The sequence below is a fragment of the Thalassophryne amazonica genome, chromosome 7, assembly GCF_902500255.1.
Source record: "Thalassophryne amazonica chromosome 7, fThaAma1.1, whole genome shotgun sequence".
NCBI lineage: Eukaryota > Metazoa > Chordata > Actinopteri > Batrachoidiformes > Batrachoididae > Thalassophryne > Thalassophryne amazonica.
This window is the reverse complement of record NC_047109.1, coordinates 63,479,468-63,493,868: the sequence shown is the minus strand read 5'-3', so window position 1 is coordinate 63,493,868 and position 14,401 is coordinate 63,479,468. Positions and strand designations below refer to the sequence as shown.

The window sequence follows — 14,401 nt, the reverse complement described above, 5'->3', positions numbered from 1 at the left end:
ATATAAATACACAGGAAATTTTGGGAGTCCATGCTGGTGTCCAGGATGGGAGGGGGAGTTGGGGGGGGGGCTAGAGTTGGGTCCACAGGCTATTTCATGGCCATTACAGAAGAAGACACCCACTCCCACTTCTGGATGGAGCTGCACCTTGGACAGGGAGAAAAACAGAATCATGCGGCAGAAAGACAACAAAGCATAATTTGTCAGCATTAAGCAACAAGAAAAAACAGCTGTACTGCTATATTTGTGTTAGAAACAGCATTTCCCCACTGACAGCCCTACTTCCAAATATTGTATATATATTTTGTATATAATATTTTCCCACAAGCGAACATACAGTCAGATCCATATCATTTAGATAAACACAATATAATAATTATTTTTAATGCATGTCAGGGCCGGCCCAAGCCTTTATGGGGCCTTAAGCAGAATTTCATTTGGGGACCGCCCTACCATCACCTCAGCACCAGATGCCTCATTATTCCATAGGCTACACTGTTATGTGTGTAACGTACCCACAATCATTAGCATTATTTGTTATTATCTTACATCATACAGGTGTCATTCTTGTTTTTAACCTTAAAAGGGTAGCAAACTCATAAATATGTTTTAATTAACTTCTACATACAGAGTGATGTATAATTATGGCTCGTTAATGTAACTATTTGAAAGTAACATCAGCAGGCAGGAGACTGCATTTATAGTAAACACGTTAAATAGTTTAATTTCTTTCAGATGTGCAATGGTGTGCAAAACGTTCAATATCCAAATACAAAATAGAATCAAATGACATTCACATTATCTTACAGAAAAATAAAGTTGTAATCAAAATTAAATACTTAAATAATAAATACAATACTTAATCTCCAAAATGAACATAGAAATCCACAACATAACAGCAATGTGTGTGCATAGCAATGCACAAACATTGCACTGGGGGCTGTTGCTTTAACTTTGGCCTGCAAACCATTGAGAGCTGAGCTACTTTTCCCCACCTTTTGCACCAAATTAATCTGAGGAGTTGATCTGCCCTGCTGTTTAACTCTAAGTTTTTCTTCATAAGGAAGACTATCAAATGGCTTCGCCAAAATCCGGTCCACAACATTCAAATTGTCTGCCATTATGTGCAGCTTGCTACCTAGCTAGCTTGCTAGCTGGGACTGGCGCGAGGCTAGTGTGAAATGTGTCCGCCTGTGAGGGCTTTGTGACGGTGGAAGAGCTCAGCAGCACCCGCCGGTAGGAACAGAAACTGTGATAGAAGTCAGTCTCCAAACACAAGCAGCTACAAAAAAAACTAAAAAAAAACACCAGAAATAGAAGCTCGATTTGTCGCTAGTCATTTTTAACAAAGAAAATGCCGCTAAGAGGATTAGGAAAGTCTCCGGTTCAACTCAGAACAGAATGAAAATTAAAAAATGCTCCCACGGATGTTTACACCAAAAGATCGCTGATTCGCTCATTTTGCTGTCAATCAAAAAGAGATTCAGCCTCAGACAATTTCTTTTCTGAGACATGACTTGTACTCACTTCATTCCTCACGATTAGTCATCAACCACCTGACCCAAGCGGTGCATCTAAATTTGCCCAACGGTGGCAGCAGCCAACAGGAGGCATCAATTAACCTAGTATTGGTATTTTGTCAAAATTAATTTATTTTTTTCGGGTGTAATACAATTTTGTTTAAATTATTCAATATTATTTTAATTTCATGTATATATTTACTTTTATGTATATATTTACTTTTTTATCACAACGTCTCGGTGCCCCCTGGTGGCGTGGAGGCCCTAAGCGACCGTGTAGTTGGCGTATGCCTTGGGTCGGCTCTGATGCATGTTATCACTTTTACAGCTGGTTTTCTTTGGCTGAGTCAGCCAATGCATACATGAACATTTGTAATTCACACTTTAATATTATGTCCAATACAGGCCCTGAAGCCCATTGGTGCTGGTGGACAATTCTTGAGATTTTGTAGTGTGAAGCAGATGAGAGTCTACAACTCCTGCTCAAAGGGTCGCCAGTCTGATGCAGGTTAATTCCCCACACAAGGCCATTTAAAGATGAGTGGATTGAGACCATGCAGATTGAGCATCCCATTCAAGGAATCAGAGCAGAATGAGCAGGAATCGAACTCAAGACTTCTTGGCCAGGTTCATCATTGAAAATGAGAACTGGATCTCAGTTGATTTTACTTGGATAAATAAAGGGCAAATAAATAAAATAAATACTGGCAGGTCAGCTCCTTATCCACTGAGGCTCTCGTCCATTTACGTCAATCATTAAGAAGTATGTATGGTACTGTACGGTAAATCTGTCTGGAGTAGGAACGTCACAAAAACTGAATGACTGTGAAAAGAGGAGACAATTGAGGGAAGCTATCAAGACACCATGACAGCTCTGAAGGAGTTATAACTTCTGTAGTTTTAACTGGAGAAACTGTGTATCGTGCAACTTTCATCTTTTGTACTACTAGTTACACAGCTTCATTGTGGAGTGGAGCAGAGAATGATTTTATTCTGAAAAAGGGTTTTACAAAAACATACATTTGATCTATATTCCTGCTCTGCTTCATTCCACCATGAAGCTATGATAAATGGACTGCATTTATATAGTGCTTCTCCATCTGAATCAGAAGCTCAGTGCACTTGACAATGATGCCTTGCATTCACCCATTCACACAGGCACTCACACACCAACATCAGGGTGCTGTCAAGCAAGGCGCTCACTACACATCGGGAGCAACTCAGTTATTAAGGACCTTGTCCAAAGGCCAAATGTGATTGACTAGTCTGGCTGGGATTTGAACTGAGAATCCTCTTGGCTATCACCTCTTATAGCTGTGACTAGCAATGCAACAGGTTAAAGTTGAACAATGCGCTGTTTCTCCGGTCACATTCTCTTAAATCAAAAACTATTTCAGAGTTGCCTTGACATTCTTGCTGGTTTCCATTATTCTCCTTCTTGCATGGTCACTTAGTTTTTGTCAACTCCCCAATCCTGACAGATTTACCACACAGTACCGCATTGTGTAGTACTTGACAATTGACGTAAATGTACTCCAAGACACATTCAGTGACTTTGAAATGTTTATGTATCCATCCCCTGACTTGTCTAAGGAAAACTGGCCACAAAAGTGATGATTTGTATAAGCAATATTTCTGATATTTAGTTTGTCTGTTATGGACTCTGCAAACAAAGGGACTATGCATAAAAATGCAGCCTATTCTCATGGAAAAATCGTAGTAAAACGTATATACTTATATATACAGAACTGTATATATTTAGATGGATTTTTCTGTGCAAGATTTTGTATGTATATTCCATATATTTTCTGCCTGGAGGCCGTGATGCCGTCACCAAGATGGTGGATTATTCAAGTCAAAATAAAATGTTGTCTTTTTCTTCTTATTTTGATGATTCTAACCCTAAACCTAAGCCTAACTCAGAAGTCAAATATGCCTTTCTAAATGTTTAATGGTGTGCATGAGTATTTAAAATGAGACATCCTGCATTTATGAATTACATTGATGCTGATGTGCAGCACAGCACAGCTGCAAGAGTTCAGCTCAGATGTATGGAGTAAGATTCATGCCAGTAATGTCTGAAAGGAAATGCTTTTGACAAAATCTACAGATTTTGTTTATTTCTATTTTTGTCCAGAGATCAAGGATCCAGTGACCAGTTTCATGTTTATTTACTTTAAGAATCAGTAAAATGTTGTCGACATAGAAAACCTGTAAAGTCTACTTTTAGTACAGAAAAAATGCACAAGGTATCGATAAGGGACTCAATAAGGAATTGGATCGATAAACGGAATCGATAATGGTATCAATATCAATAAAATCTTATCAATACCCATCCCTATACAAAACACACCATTAGAATATGTAGAATGTCTGTAATTCCACAATTTTGTATTTTTGTTAAACCCCTACATCTCTACCTGAAAGTCTACACTGGAAACACATCTTGATTGTTTAATTTCATCTCATGAGTAGTCAGTGGGGCAACACATTGGCTTAGTGGTTAGCACTGTTGCCTCACAGCAAGGTCATGGGTTCAATTCCCGCCTGTGGCCTTTCTGTGTGGAGTTTGCATGTTCTCCCTGTGTTTGTGTGGGTTTCCTCTGGGTGCTCCTGTTTCCTCCCACATCCAAAGGCATGCGGGTTAGGTGGACTGGATTCTTTAAATTGTCCATAGGTGTGTGACTGGGTGTGAATGTGTTTGTTTGTCTGTTTGTGGCCCTGTGACAGACTGATGTCCTGTCCTGGGGGTACCCCGCCTCACGCTCTATGACTGCTGGGATAGGCTCCAGCCCCCCGCGACCCTTGATTGGACTAAGCGGTTGAAGATAAGTGTGTGTGTGTGTGTGAGCAGTCAGTGTACAGAGGCAAACAACAACAACAACAAAATTGTCACTGTTCAAATATTTTTGGAACTGAAATAGATATTAAAAGTTTATTGGAAAAAAAAACCCTGCTACGGACCCTGAGGTGGTACATCCTGTAATAATAGCAGCAGCTGGGTGGACTGGGACAATGCAGATGAAGTGTTTTGTCTGAGGACGTGGGTTGTGTGACAGGAAATCAAACCCAGATTGAAATATTGGATGGCCAAATCCTATCCCATTGACCTACGTGCTCTGTAGGACACCTTATCAAGTAACTTAATTTGTTCTTTTGGCTTGAGGACAACCAGGATGTCACATAAATTGCAACACCGTGACACTTGTGAGAAAGAGGAAACTTTCCCAGCCTACTTTGTGTACTCCAAGAGATCCCCAGTGATCAATTTTAAAGAAGGGAAGGACAGAGTACCACCAAGGGCTCCATGGATAGAAGTGCAGACGTCCTCTGTGGAGCCGCTCGCTGAAAGCCCTGAGTTATATTGCTGTAATTAGCTAAGTATCCACACAGGCTCCCCCGTTACTCCTGCTCCGGTCCCTGTCAATGCCGCACGCTCATCCCCGTAGACACAAGACGCAATCAGAAAACAGCAACTTGGGAGTTCAAAGCGGATTTGAAAAGAAAAGAAAAAATCACCACATCAAAACAAAGTTTAAACAATGACCCCGCTTCTCCTGTGCAACTTTTTCCCCTTACACCTCGCTTTTTCCCCCCCTTCTGTCCCGAGTATAAGGGGCAGAAATAATGCATACCGTTTTTCCTTTTCTAAGGATAATGATTTACAAAATGCCTTTCATCAAAGAATTCATTAACAACGAATGTTAATTAAAAAATAAATGAGTAAACATCAATATCAAATCTCAGCACTGTGGAAGGGAATACATTATGCAGAGTAATGATGTTTGAAAGGGGCTTTAGCACCTCTGTGGGACTCTTTTAAACCCCTTACCTCTTAGGCAGTTGCTTATTTTGCAACCCTTTGTTGTTAAACAACAAAGAGAATGGGCTCTCATAATGTTATATTAATCAGTGGATTAATATTTCAATTTGATTTGCTTTATAGTTGAGGTGCTGTTGGCATTTCCATTTTCCCTCCATATGTGCAGCGATGTTAAGTGGTATCATTACCATTTTCTACCTGGGGGTTCAGGGAGATAACAGGCACCACCAGTGATAGCTCTATTCTGCACGGGGAGAGGGAGGTTTTTGGGGGGAGCTCATGCATTTTTTAAAGGTGTGTTTGGTGTGCTTTCACATCCATTATTCGCCAGTGTTGCACGCAAACAGCTGAGTCACAGCCTTTGTGCCCGCCACCGGACAATGTGCAACAATAACACTCTCAAATCCAAAATTAATGCAACCGGTATGAAGGTGTCCGGATGTGCCTTCAAATAGGATTTATTCACGCAACTTGTAGCTTCCAGATGAAGTCAAATCACAGGCTGTGATGGCCCACAACATGGTCGTGAGCCCAGTCACTGTGTGTCTTTATAAAATAATAAAATTATTCGTCTTTGCTAAACTCATCGCTGATTACTTTTTGCATGTGCTCTGGAGTGTTAAAGCAGTGGCGGGACATGCATTTTACACTGAAGCCTTCAGAGCTATCCTCCCACAATTAAAAGCAGAATCACATGATGCAGCATCACAACCAGACAGAGGATGGATCCTAAATCACTGTTGTTGTTAAATAAACAAGAGAAAACTCACAACAGCCACATATTGTTATGGTGAAAACACCCAAGACAGAGGCTGGGACTCGAATGCAGAGAAATAGTAAAGTAACAAAGAGAATGGGCTCTCATAATGTAAATATAGTAATAGTAAAGTAAATATGGGCAATGTACATTATTACCAGTAGGTGGCACTCTATGACCATTAGAATGTATGGATGTGTACTACTACTATTGCCAGCAAGGGTTAAACAGAAGAAGACTACATGTTCCTGAGTCATGCGTTGGTTCTCTCAGACACCGAAATGTAGGTTTGATATTTACAATTCAGATAAAGGTGAAAACTCGGCATCTGTGTTTCATGGTTCTTTTTATTTACAAGTTACCACATATTTTTGGCTACGAGGTGAACTAGATGAGTTTGTTTTCAGGTTTATTTTTTGTTGTTAGCTATAGCTAGTCAAGTGTTATAGCTAGCTTTCAATAGGCAGCTATGAGTGAAAACGGTGGAGAGGAACACCAAGCCATCGCAGAGGAACAAGAGGTGGTCGTGGAGAGAAACAGAGCACCAGTCACTGTGGAAAGGGGACACAGTGAAGTACAACGACCTGTGCAGATCATGGCAACGTTTGGGACAATCGGTGAATTTGTGGAGGGAGATGAGGATTGGACCGAGTATGAGGAAAGGTTGGGACACTTTTTCAATGCTAATGGGATTACTGAAGAGGCTAGGAAGCGCTCGATTCTCCTGAGTGTGTGTGGGGCAAAGACTTATAAGCTGATAAGGAACTTAGCTAGATCACGGAAACCAGGTGAAATTCCATATGCAGACTTAGTCAAACTCGTAGGCAACCACCACAATCCAAAACCATCTGTAATTTTCCAGCGTTTCAAGTTCCACAGTCACTTCAGAAAGTCAGGTCAGTCAGTGGCTAACTTCGTAGCAGAGTTTCGACAGCTATCAGAGCATTATGAATTCGGAGCAGTGCTAGACGACATACTTTGTGACCGACTTGTATGCGGCATAAATGATGATGCAATTCAGCACCGCTTGCTGAGTGTGACAACACCAACATTGACTTTCAAAAGAGCGCTAGAGCTTTCTCAGAGCATGGAAATGGCTGCTAGCAATGCCAAAGACATTCAGAAACGGCATGCTCGAGCACAACCTGTGGCAGTGCATCATATAAAGAAAGACAGTTCAAAATCTGGCAAACCAGTTGAATGCTTTCGGTGTGGAGGTGCATACTATGCAAACGAATGCAAATTCAAGGATGCCATGGTTGCAAGAAAAAAGGACACTTAGAAAAGAAGTGCAGAGGTGCTAAAAATAAAATTAAAACTGAAAAGGGGAAAGCAAAGCAAAATCAGGCTGCCACACATCATGTAGAGGAAGCAAGCAAAGAGGCTATGTGTTCTTTTGACATGTTTGCAGTGGACACTGATGAGGAACCGCCTATGCCATATTATGCCACAGTCACCGTACACGGACAGGATGTCAAGTCTGAGATTGATTCAGGAGTGACCACATCAGTCATCAGCGAGAAGACCTACAGGAGGATGTGGAGGTCCAAGCCACCACCCCTGACTCCATCAAAGCTCCAGCTAAGGACATACACCAGTCAGCCCATACTCCACCTAGGAGTGTTAAAGGTGAGCATCGCAGTGGGAAATCAGAAGGCTGAGGGGAGTCTAGTAGCGGCCAAGGGTAGTGGTCCCAGTCTGTTGAGCCGTGACTGGCTCAGGAAAATTAAGCTTAATTGGCATGAGGTGAAGTACACACGCACAACAGAGGACGTTCTGCAACGATACAGTGAGGTGTTCAGAGAGGAGCTGGGCACAATAAAGGGAATGACAGTGAAACTGTACATTGACCCTAATGCCACACCACGAGGAGCTTGAGCGCTTACAGGCACTGGGCATCATTGAGCCAGTCCAGTTCTCCAAGTGGGCAGCTCCCATTGTTCCTGTTATAAAACCTGACAAAACAGTGCGAATATGTGGGGACTATAAACTTACCGTGAACCAGGTCTCAAAGCTGGAGGAGTACCCGTTGCCATGGGTGGATGACCTGTTTGCAACCCTGGCAGGGGGCAAGTCGTTTAAAAAACTGGACATAAGCCACGCCTATCAGCAGCTGTTGCCAGACGATGAATCCAAGGAGTTTGTCACAATAAACATGCACAAGGGATTGTTTAAGTACAACCGCCTGGTGTTTGGAGTGGCGTCCAGCCCCGCCATTTTCCAAAGGACAATGGACAGTCTGTTGCAAGGCATCCCACATGTAGCATGCTACCTGGATGATCTGCTCATTACGGGTGCTACCAAGGCCGAGCATCTCAGCAACTTGGAGCAGGTGCTACAAAGACTCTCAGATGCAGGGCTGAGACTGAAAAGAGACAAATGCATGTTCATGGCATGAGCGTCACTTACCTGGGACATAAGATAACAGCCGAGGGTATCTGCCCAGTGGAAGACAAAGTGAGAGCTGTCAAGGAAGCCCCGAGCCCCAAGAACGGCACCGAACTCAGATCCTTTCTTGGGATGGTGAATTACTACGGCAAATTTCTGCAGGACCTTTCAAAGGTCTTGGCGCCGCTGTACAAACTACTGCACAATGACACAAAGTGGCAGTGGTGTGACGAGCAAGAGAAGGCTTTCAATGAAGTGAAAGAACTGCTCCATTCAGCAAAACCGCTTGTGCATTTCGATCCAGACAAGGAGGTGACCCTCTCATGTGACGCCTCACCGTATGGTGTAGGGGCAGTGCTGTCGCACGTAATGGAAGATGGATCAGAGAAGCCTATTGGCTTTGCTTCATGCATGTTGACGACTGCGGAAAAGGGGTACTCACAGCTAGACAAGGAAGGTCTGGCAATTGTGTTTGCTGTTAAGCACTTCCATCAGTACCTCTACGGCTATCCTTTCAAAATCCATACAGACCATAAACCACTGATGAGTCTGTTTGGCGAGACACGTTGCATCCCACCACTTGCCTCCACCCGAATCCAACATTGGGCACTAACAGTGTCAGCCTACCAATACACCATAGTGTACAGAGCAGGAAAAGACAATGCAAATGCTGAGGCACTCAGTCGCCTGCCATTGCCCGAGACGCCAGTCACCACTTACATGCCTCCACAGACTGTCTTTTCGTTAGAGAAGTTGTCGGAAACACCAGTGACTGCATCCCAGGTCAAGCAATGGACCGAGCGAGACCCTGTCCTGTCCAAGGTAAAGCCTTACCTGCTACAAGGCTGGCCCGCGGTGATAGAGAGTGAGGATTTGAGGCCTTATGTGAAAAGAAAGACAGAACTGAGCTTACAAGATGGTTGCATCTTCTGCGGGACGAGGGTCGTCGTACCTCCTCCAGGCCGCTCACAGATCATGGAGGAAGTGTTGGGAAAGTGTCGGTACACGGACCCACAACAGGGGGCGCAAAGGAACGGACAATGGAGTAGGTCAAATAACAACACTTTACTGTTGTGAATGTGCACAACAAATACAACAGATTACAACAATAGATCAGAATCAATTCACAAAGGTGTCGTGTGGGCAGGCTCGAAGATAGGAGACACCTGTCCAAAGCAGAACCGGAACCACACGATTTCCTCCGCCACCAGACCCCGGGAATACTGGAGCCGCCAAGTCCTGAACTCCCAGGTGGCCACTGCCTCCGCGTGTCGGACCTGGTACTGCTGGCGAGGAACAAAAACACAATTAAAGGTGGGCGCGTTTGCACCCAGTAATCTGCACGGCAGGAAAGCTACCTCCACCTCTCGTTGGAAAAAAGGTCTGTTATCACTCACAAAAATCACAAAAGGTTACTGTCAAGCAGTCAGCTGAGAATATTACCTTCCAGGTAGAACGATATCTCGGCAAAGAGGTGGAGACGTCGTCCTGCTGATGTACCCCTGCTGATTGGTAACAGCTGTTGCAGGTGATGCGTGACAGCTGTCACCCTAGCTGCTCCTGTGAGGCGGCTGCGCCCTCTGGTGCCTGGAGCCCGCACTCCAGGCAGGGCGCCCTCTGGTGGTGGGCCAGCAGTACCTCCTCTTCTGGCGGCCCACACAACAGGAAGTGCATAAGACACATCCAGGTGTGTCTAGGATGAAAAGTCTTGCAAGATCCTACATCTGGTGGCCAAGAATGGACTTAGACCTGGAAAACAAGGTGAAATTATGCTCACAGTGTCAGGCCAATCAGAAAATGTCGCCACCAGCTCCCTTGCATCCATGGGAGTGGCCAGACCGTCCCTGGTCTAGATTACATCTGGACTTTGCAGGGCCCTTCATGGGGCAGATGTTTCTTGTCATGGTCGACGCCCACTCTAAGTGGATAGAATGTCACATCATGGGCAACATAACAGCTCCCTCAACCATTGAGAAACTCAGACAAGTGTTTGCAGTTCATGGTCTACCTGACACCCTAGTCACGGACAATGGTCCAAGCTTCACAAGTGAGCTGTTCAGTGACTTCATGCAACAGAATGGAATCTGTCACATTTGTACAGCTCCTTTCCATCCAGCATCAAATGGACTGGCGGAACATGCTGTCCAGACAGTGAAGGAAGGTTTGAAGCACATGACAGGTGATTCTCTGAGTACTAGACTCTCACATTTCCTGTTCAAGTACCGCCTCACACCTCAGACCACTACTGCACGTACACCAGCAGAGATGTTGATGGGCCGTAGGCCTAAGTCAAGGCTAGATCTGCTTCGCCCTGACTTGAAAGCAAAGGTAGCGAGAAAGCAAGAAAAGCAGAAGGAGAGCCACGATCTTCATGCGAGAGAGAGACTGCTGAAAGCAGGTGACAGTGTCTATGTGAAGAATTTCTGCAGTAACTCCAAGCAGCAATGGCTTCCTGGGGTTATCCTGACACAGAATGGTCCCGTCTCCTATGTCATCAAACTGACAGATGGACGAGTGTTCCGCAGGCATCAGGACCACGTTGCGGCTGTGTCATGATAAAGGCCCAGAGACTGTCAGCACTGCAGAGTTGCCACTGGTGACTCCTGGAGGAGCGTCTCCGGCAGAGGAATCGCCACTGGAGGTGTCTGTGCCACCGGCAGAGGATGGACAATCACACACCGACACACAGACACCACAGACCCCTTTGGTGACCGCAGCACAGGATCATCCCAAAGCTCCAACGCCTGTGGTGACTGCTGTTTCACAGGAGACAGTGCGCAGATCACAGCGTGCTCGAAAGCCTCCTGATAGACTGAATTTTTGATAAGTGTTACTGCTTTTCTTTGATAATGCATATTCCATGTTCTGTTATGTGTATGCTAAGATAATTTGTGTTTGATGTGTTAAGGTCAGTATAGGTGTATGAAAGTAATTGACACCAATTGACAGTTTACAATAATGCCTCACATTCACCCCAATATCAGGGTGCTGCCATACAAGGTGCTCACTACACACCGGGAGCAACTAGGGGATTAAGGACCTTGTTCAAGGGCCCTTAGTGATTTTACAATCAGGCTGGGATTTGAAACAAGGATCCTCTGGTCTCAAGCCCAACGCTTAACCACTAGACCATCACCTCCCCTAATGATGTAAAATAAAAATCAGAACATTCGGGAGAACACGTCACTATGAGTAATATGGATCTGCAATGCACTGTAAAACTGGTCTCATGAACATGTAACTTTTGTTTTTATCAAACTCCCAATGCTTCAGTCAGCATGGGTGGACTAGTTACGCCAGTATTGGTGAAAACAGTATTTTGATTTTGGATCGAGATTCCTTCAAAACTTATTGAGAATTCTTTAGTCTTTGTTTTTGTGCTTCTTGTATATCACTTTTTTCATTGTTTTGAAATTTGATGAAAAATATCCATGGTAGAGGCCAATATTAAGTACTGGTTTGCATCATTTTGATGCAAATCCCAATGATGGTACAGATAAAGCTGACAGTAAATTTGGATTTGCACTGATTTTACCATGTACTGTAATACTAAATGTGTGATCATACTTTAAAGTGTTGAGAAGTTTAAAGAAACTGGATGTCTTTTTGTTCATCAAGAAACTTTGCCACTAATTCAAGTGACTTCTTCACTTTTAAACATTTTCAGTTTAAAACTGACAGTTTTAAAATTAATATATCTTTTCAGTTTTAAAGAGGAAACTTCTTGAAGGCCAACAAGAAGTTCAGTTGTTGAAGAGCAAGTTTCTAGATATCTCCTATTTGGATGATTGACAAACTTCAACATACTTTAACACAATATTAAGTAATCATTTATAAGGCACTGGTAAAAAAAAAAGTCTTTAATGGCTACATTTACAGTAAGAAGGCCATGCCCATTAAAATCACATCAGCGTTGGGTTGTAGGAATATGTTCAGTACATTTGCCCAAATTCAGCCATGTACAAAAAAAAAAATCCGAAAAGATAAAAAAAAAAAATAAATAAAAAGAAACAAATAATACAGACAGGGCACGCATAACTTATTTGGCTTATTTATATTCAATTTAGGGTGGGCAGCAACATAAAATGAGTTCTAACTACCTTAGTGAACACTGAAAAGCTTTCTTTGTGCTGCTAAAGACACATCCTGAGTGATGATCAGAGTCTACTCTTCAGTCTTATAGTCTTACGTTCAGTAATCACATCCTATCAGCAGCACACATCTTAAGGAAAACAGACAAGCAATTAGGACATGGATTATTTCTCATAAACACTATTCACTGCCTTGCAAATGCAACATAATTGCCCAGCAGACCTTGAGTGACAAGTCATTAGATGATTGTTCACAACAGTTGATTGCAATATTACATGCACACACCTTCCTAGATACAAAAGAGGTAAAGTGTTGACATCACTTAAAGAGGTCTCGGCACATAACATCTGACTCTCCATAAACAGCAATGCTGCAATTTCTGAAATATTGGAGTATTATTATTGTTGTTGTTGTTGTTGTTGCCCACCCCCCTTTTTTGAAGCAAGTTGGTTAAACGTCGACCTGAAATTAAATTAAATCTAACACATTTAATGAATGAGAAAAGGACAAAAAATTGGACACAATCAGGTGAGTTATTTGTGATTTTTTTTTATATGTGTTGAAATTAAGCATTTTATTGAAATTGTTATTCCAATGGGAGAATGGGATAATTTTATATATATATATATATGTATGTGTGTGTGTGTGTGTTGACAGCAGGTAAAAGAAGTATTGAACAAGTCACCATTTTTCTCAGAAATTATATTTTTTAAAGGTACTACTGTCATGAAATTTTCACCAGATGTCGGTAACAATCCACGTAATCCACACATACAAAGAAATCAAATGATAGATGCCCTTAAATTAAGTTATGTGTAATAATGTGAAAATGCCACAGAGAGAAAGTATTGAACATCTGAAGAAAGGGAGGTACAAAATGCATGGAAAGCCAAGACAGCAGCTGAAATCTACAAGTAATTAGAAATAGTAGAGAAGCCTGAAACTTTGACTGGACTGGGTTGATTGGCGCGAGGACGTTTCGCTTCTAATCACAGAAGCTTCCTCAGCTAAAATTCTTGCTCTTGTAATCTGACTTCTGTCTTGACTTCTGCGATTAGAAGCGAAACGTCCTTGCGCCAAGCAACCGTCCAGTCGAAGATTCAAGCTTCTCTACTATAGAAACCACCTGGACAACTGAGAGCCTTCACAGAAACAAGCAATTAGAAAGTAATCCTGCCCCTTGTCAGTGCAAACTAATATCACCTGGTTCAGTCCCTACTGATGGCCTATATAAAGGTGTCTCATTACCAAGGTGTCACACAAGAAAGTTCTCATGTTGAGAAAAAGCAAAGAGCTCTCTCAAGATCTTTGCAACCTTATTGTTGCAAAACATACTGAGGGCATTGGTTATAGAAGGAGTTCTAAACTTCTGAATGTTCTAGTGAGCACTGTGGGCCACAATCAGGAAGTGGAAGAACATCATTTCCCCATTAACTGGCCACAACCAGGTGCTCCTCACAAGATTTCTGACAGAGGACTGAAAGGAATTATCAGGAGAGTTGTCCAAGAGCTAAGCACAATATCAGAAAGACCTGGAATTAGCAGGTACAGTTGTTTCAAAGAAAACAATAAGTCGTGAACTCAACCAACATGGTCTATATGCACGCTCACCACATGACTCCATTGCTGAAGAAAAAGTATGTTGAAGCTTGTTTAAGGTTTGATGCACAACATTTAGACAAGCCTGTGAAATACTGGGAGAATACATTCTGGTCAGATGAGACCAAAACTGATCTCTTTGGACGCCATAATAGACACTATGTTTGGAGGTCAAATGGCACATCACTCCAACAAAATCATACCAACAGTGAAGTTTGGAGC

General features: G+C 42.7%; 1 protein-coding gene across 1 annotated transcript; it reads left to right on the top strand.

Annotated features, from left to right (window-relative positions):
• The first annotated feature begins 7,486 nt into the window (after positions 1–7,486).
• Positions 7,487–11,044, top strand: LOC117513453 (uncharacterized protein K02A2.6-like). Its single transcript, XM_034173635.1, is given in 4 exon segments — positions 7,487–7,846; positions 7,974–8,490; positions 8,493–9,485; positions 10,158–11,044. Coding segments are annotated over 4 exon segments (2,757 nt in total).
• Positions 11,045–14,401: the final 3,357 nt, after the last annotated feature.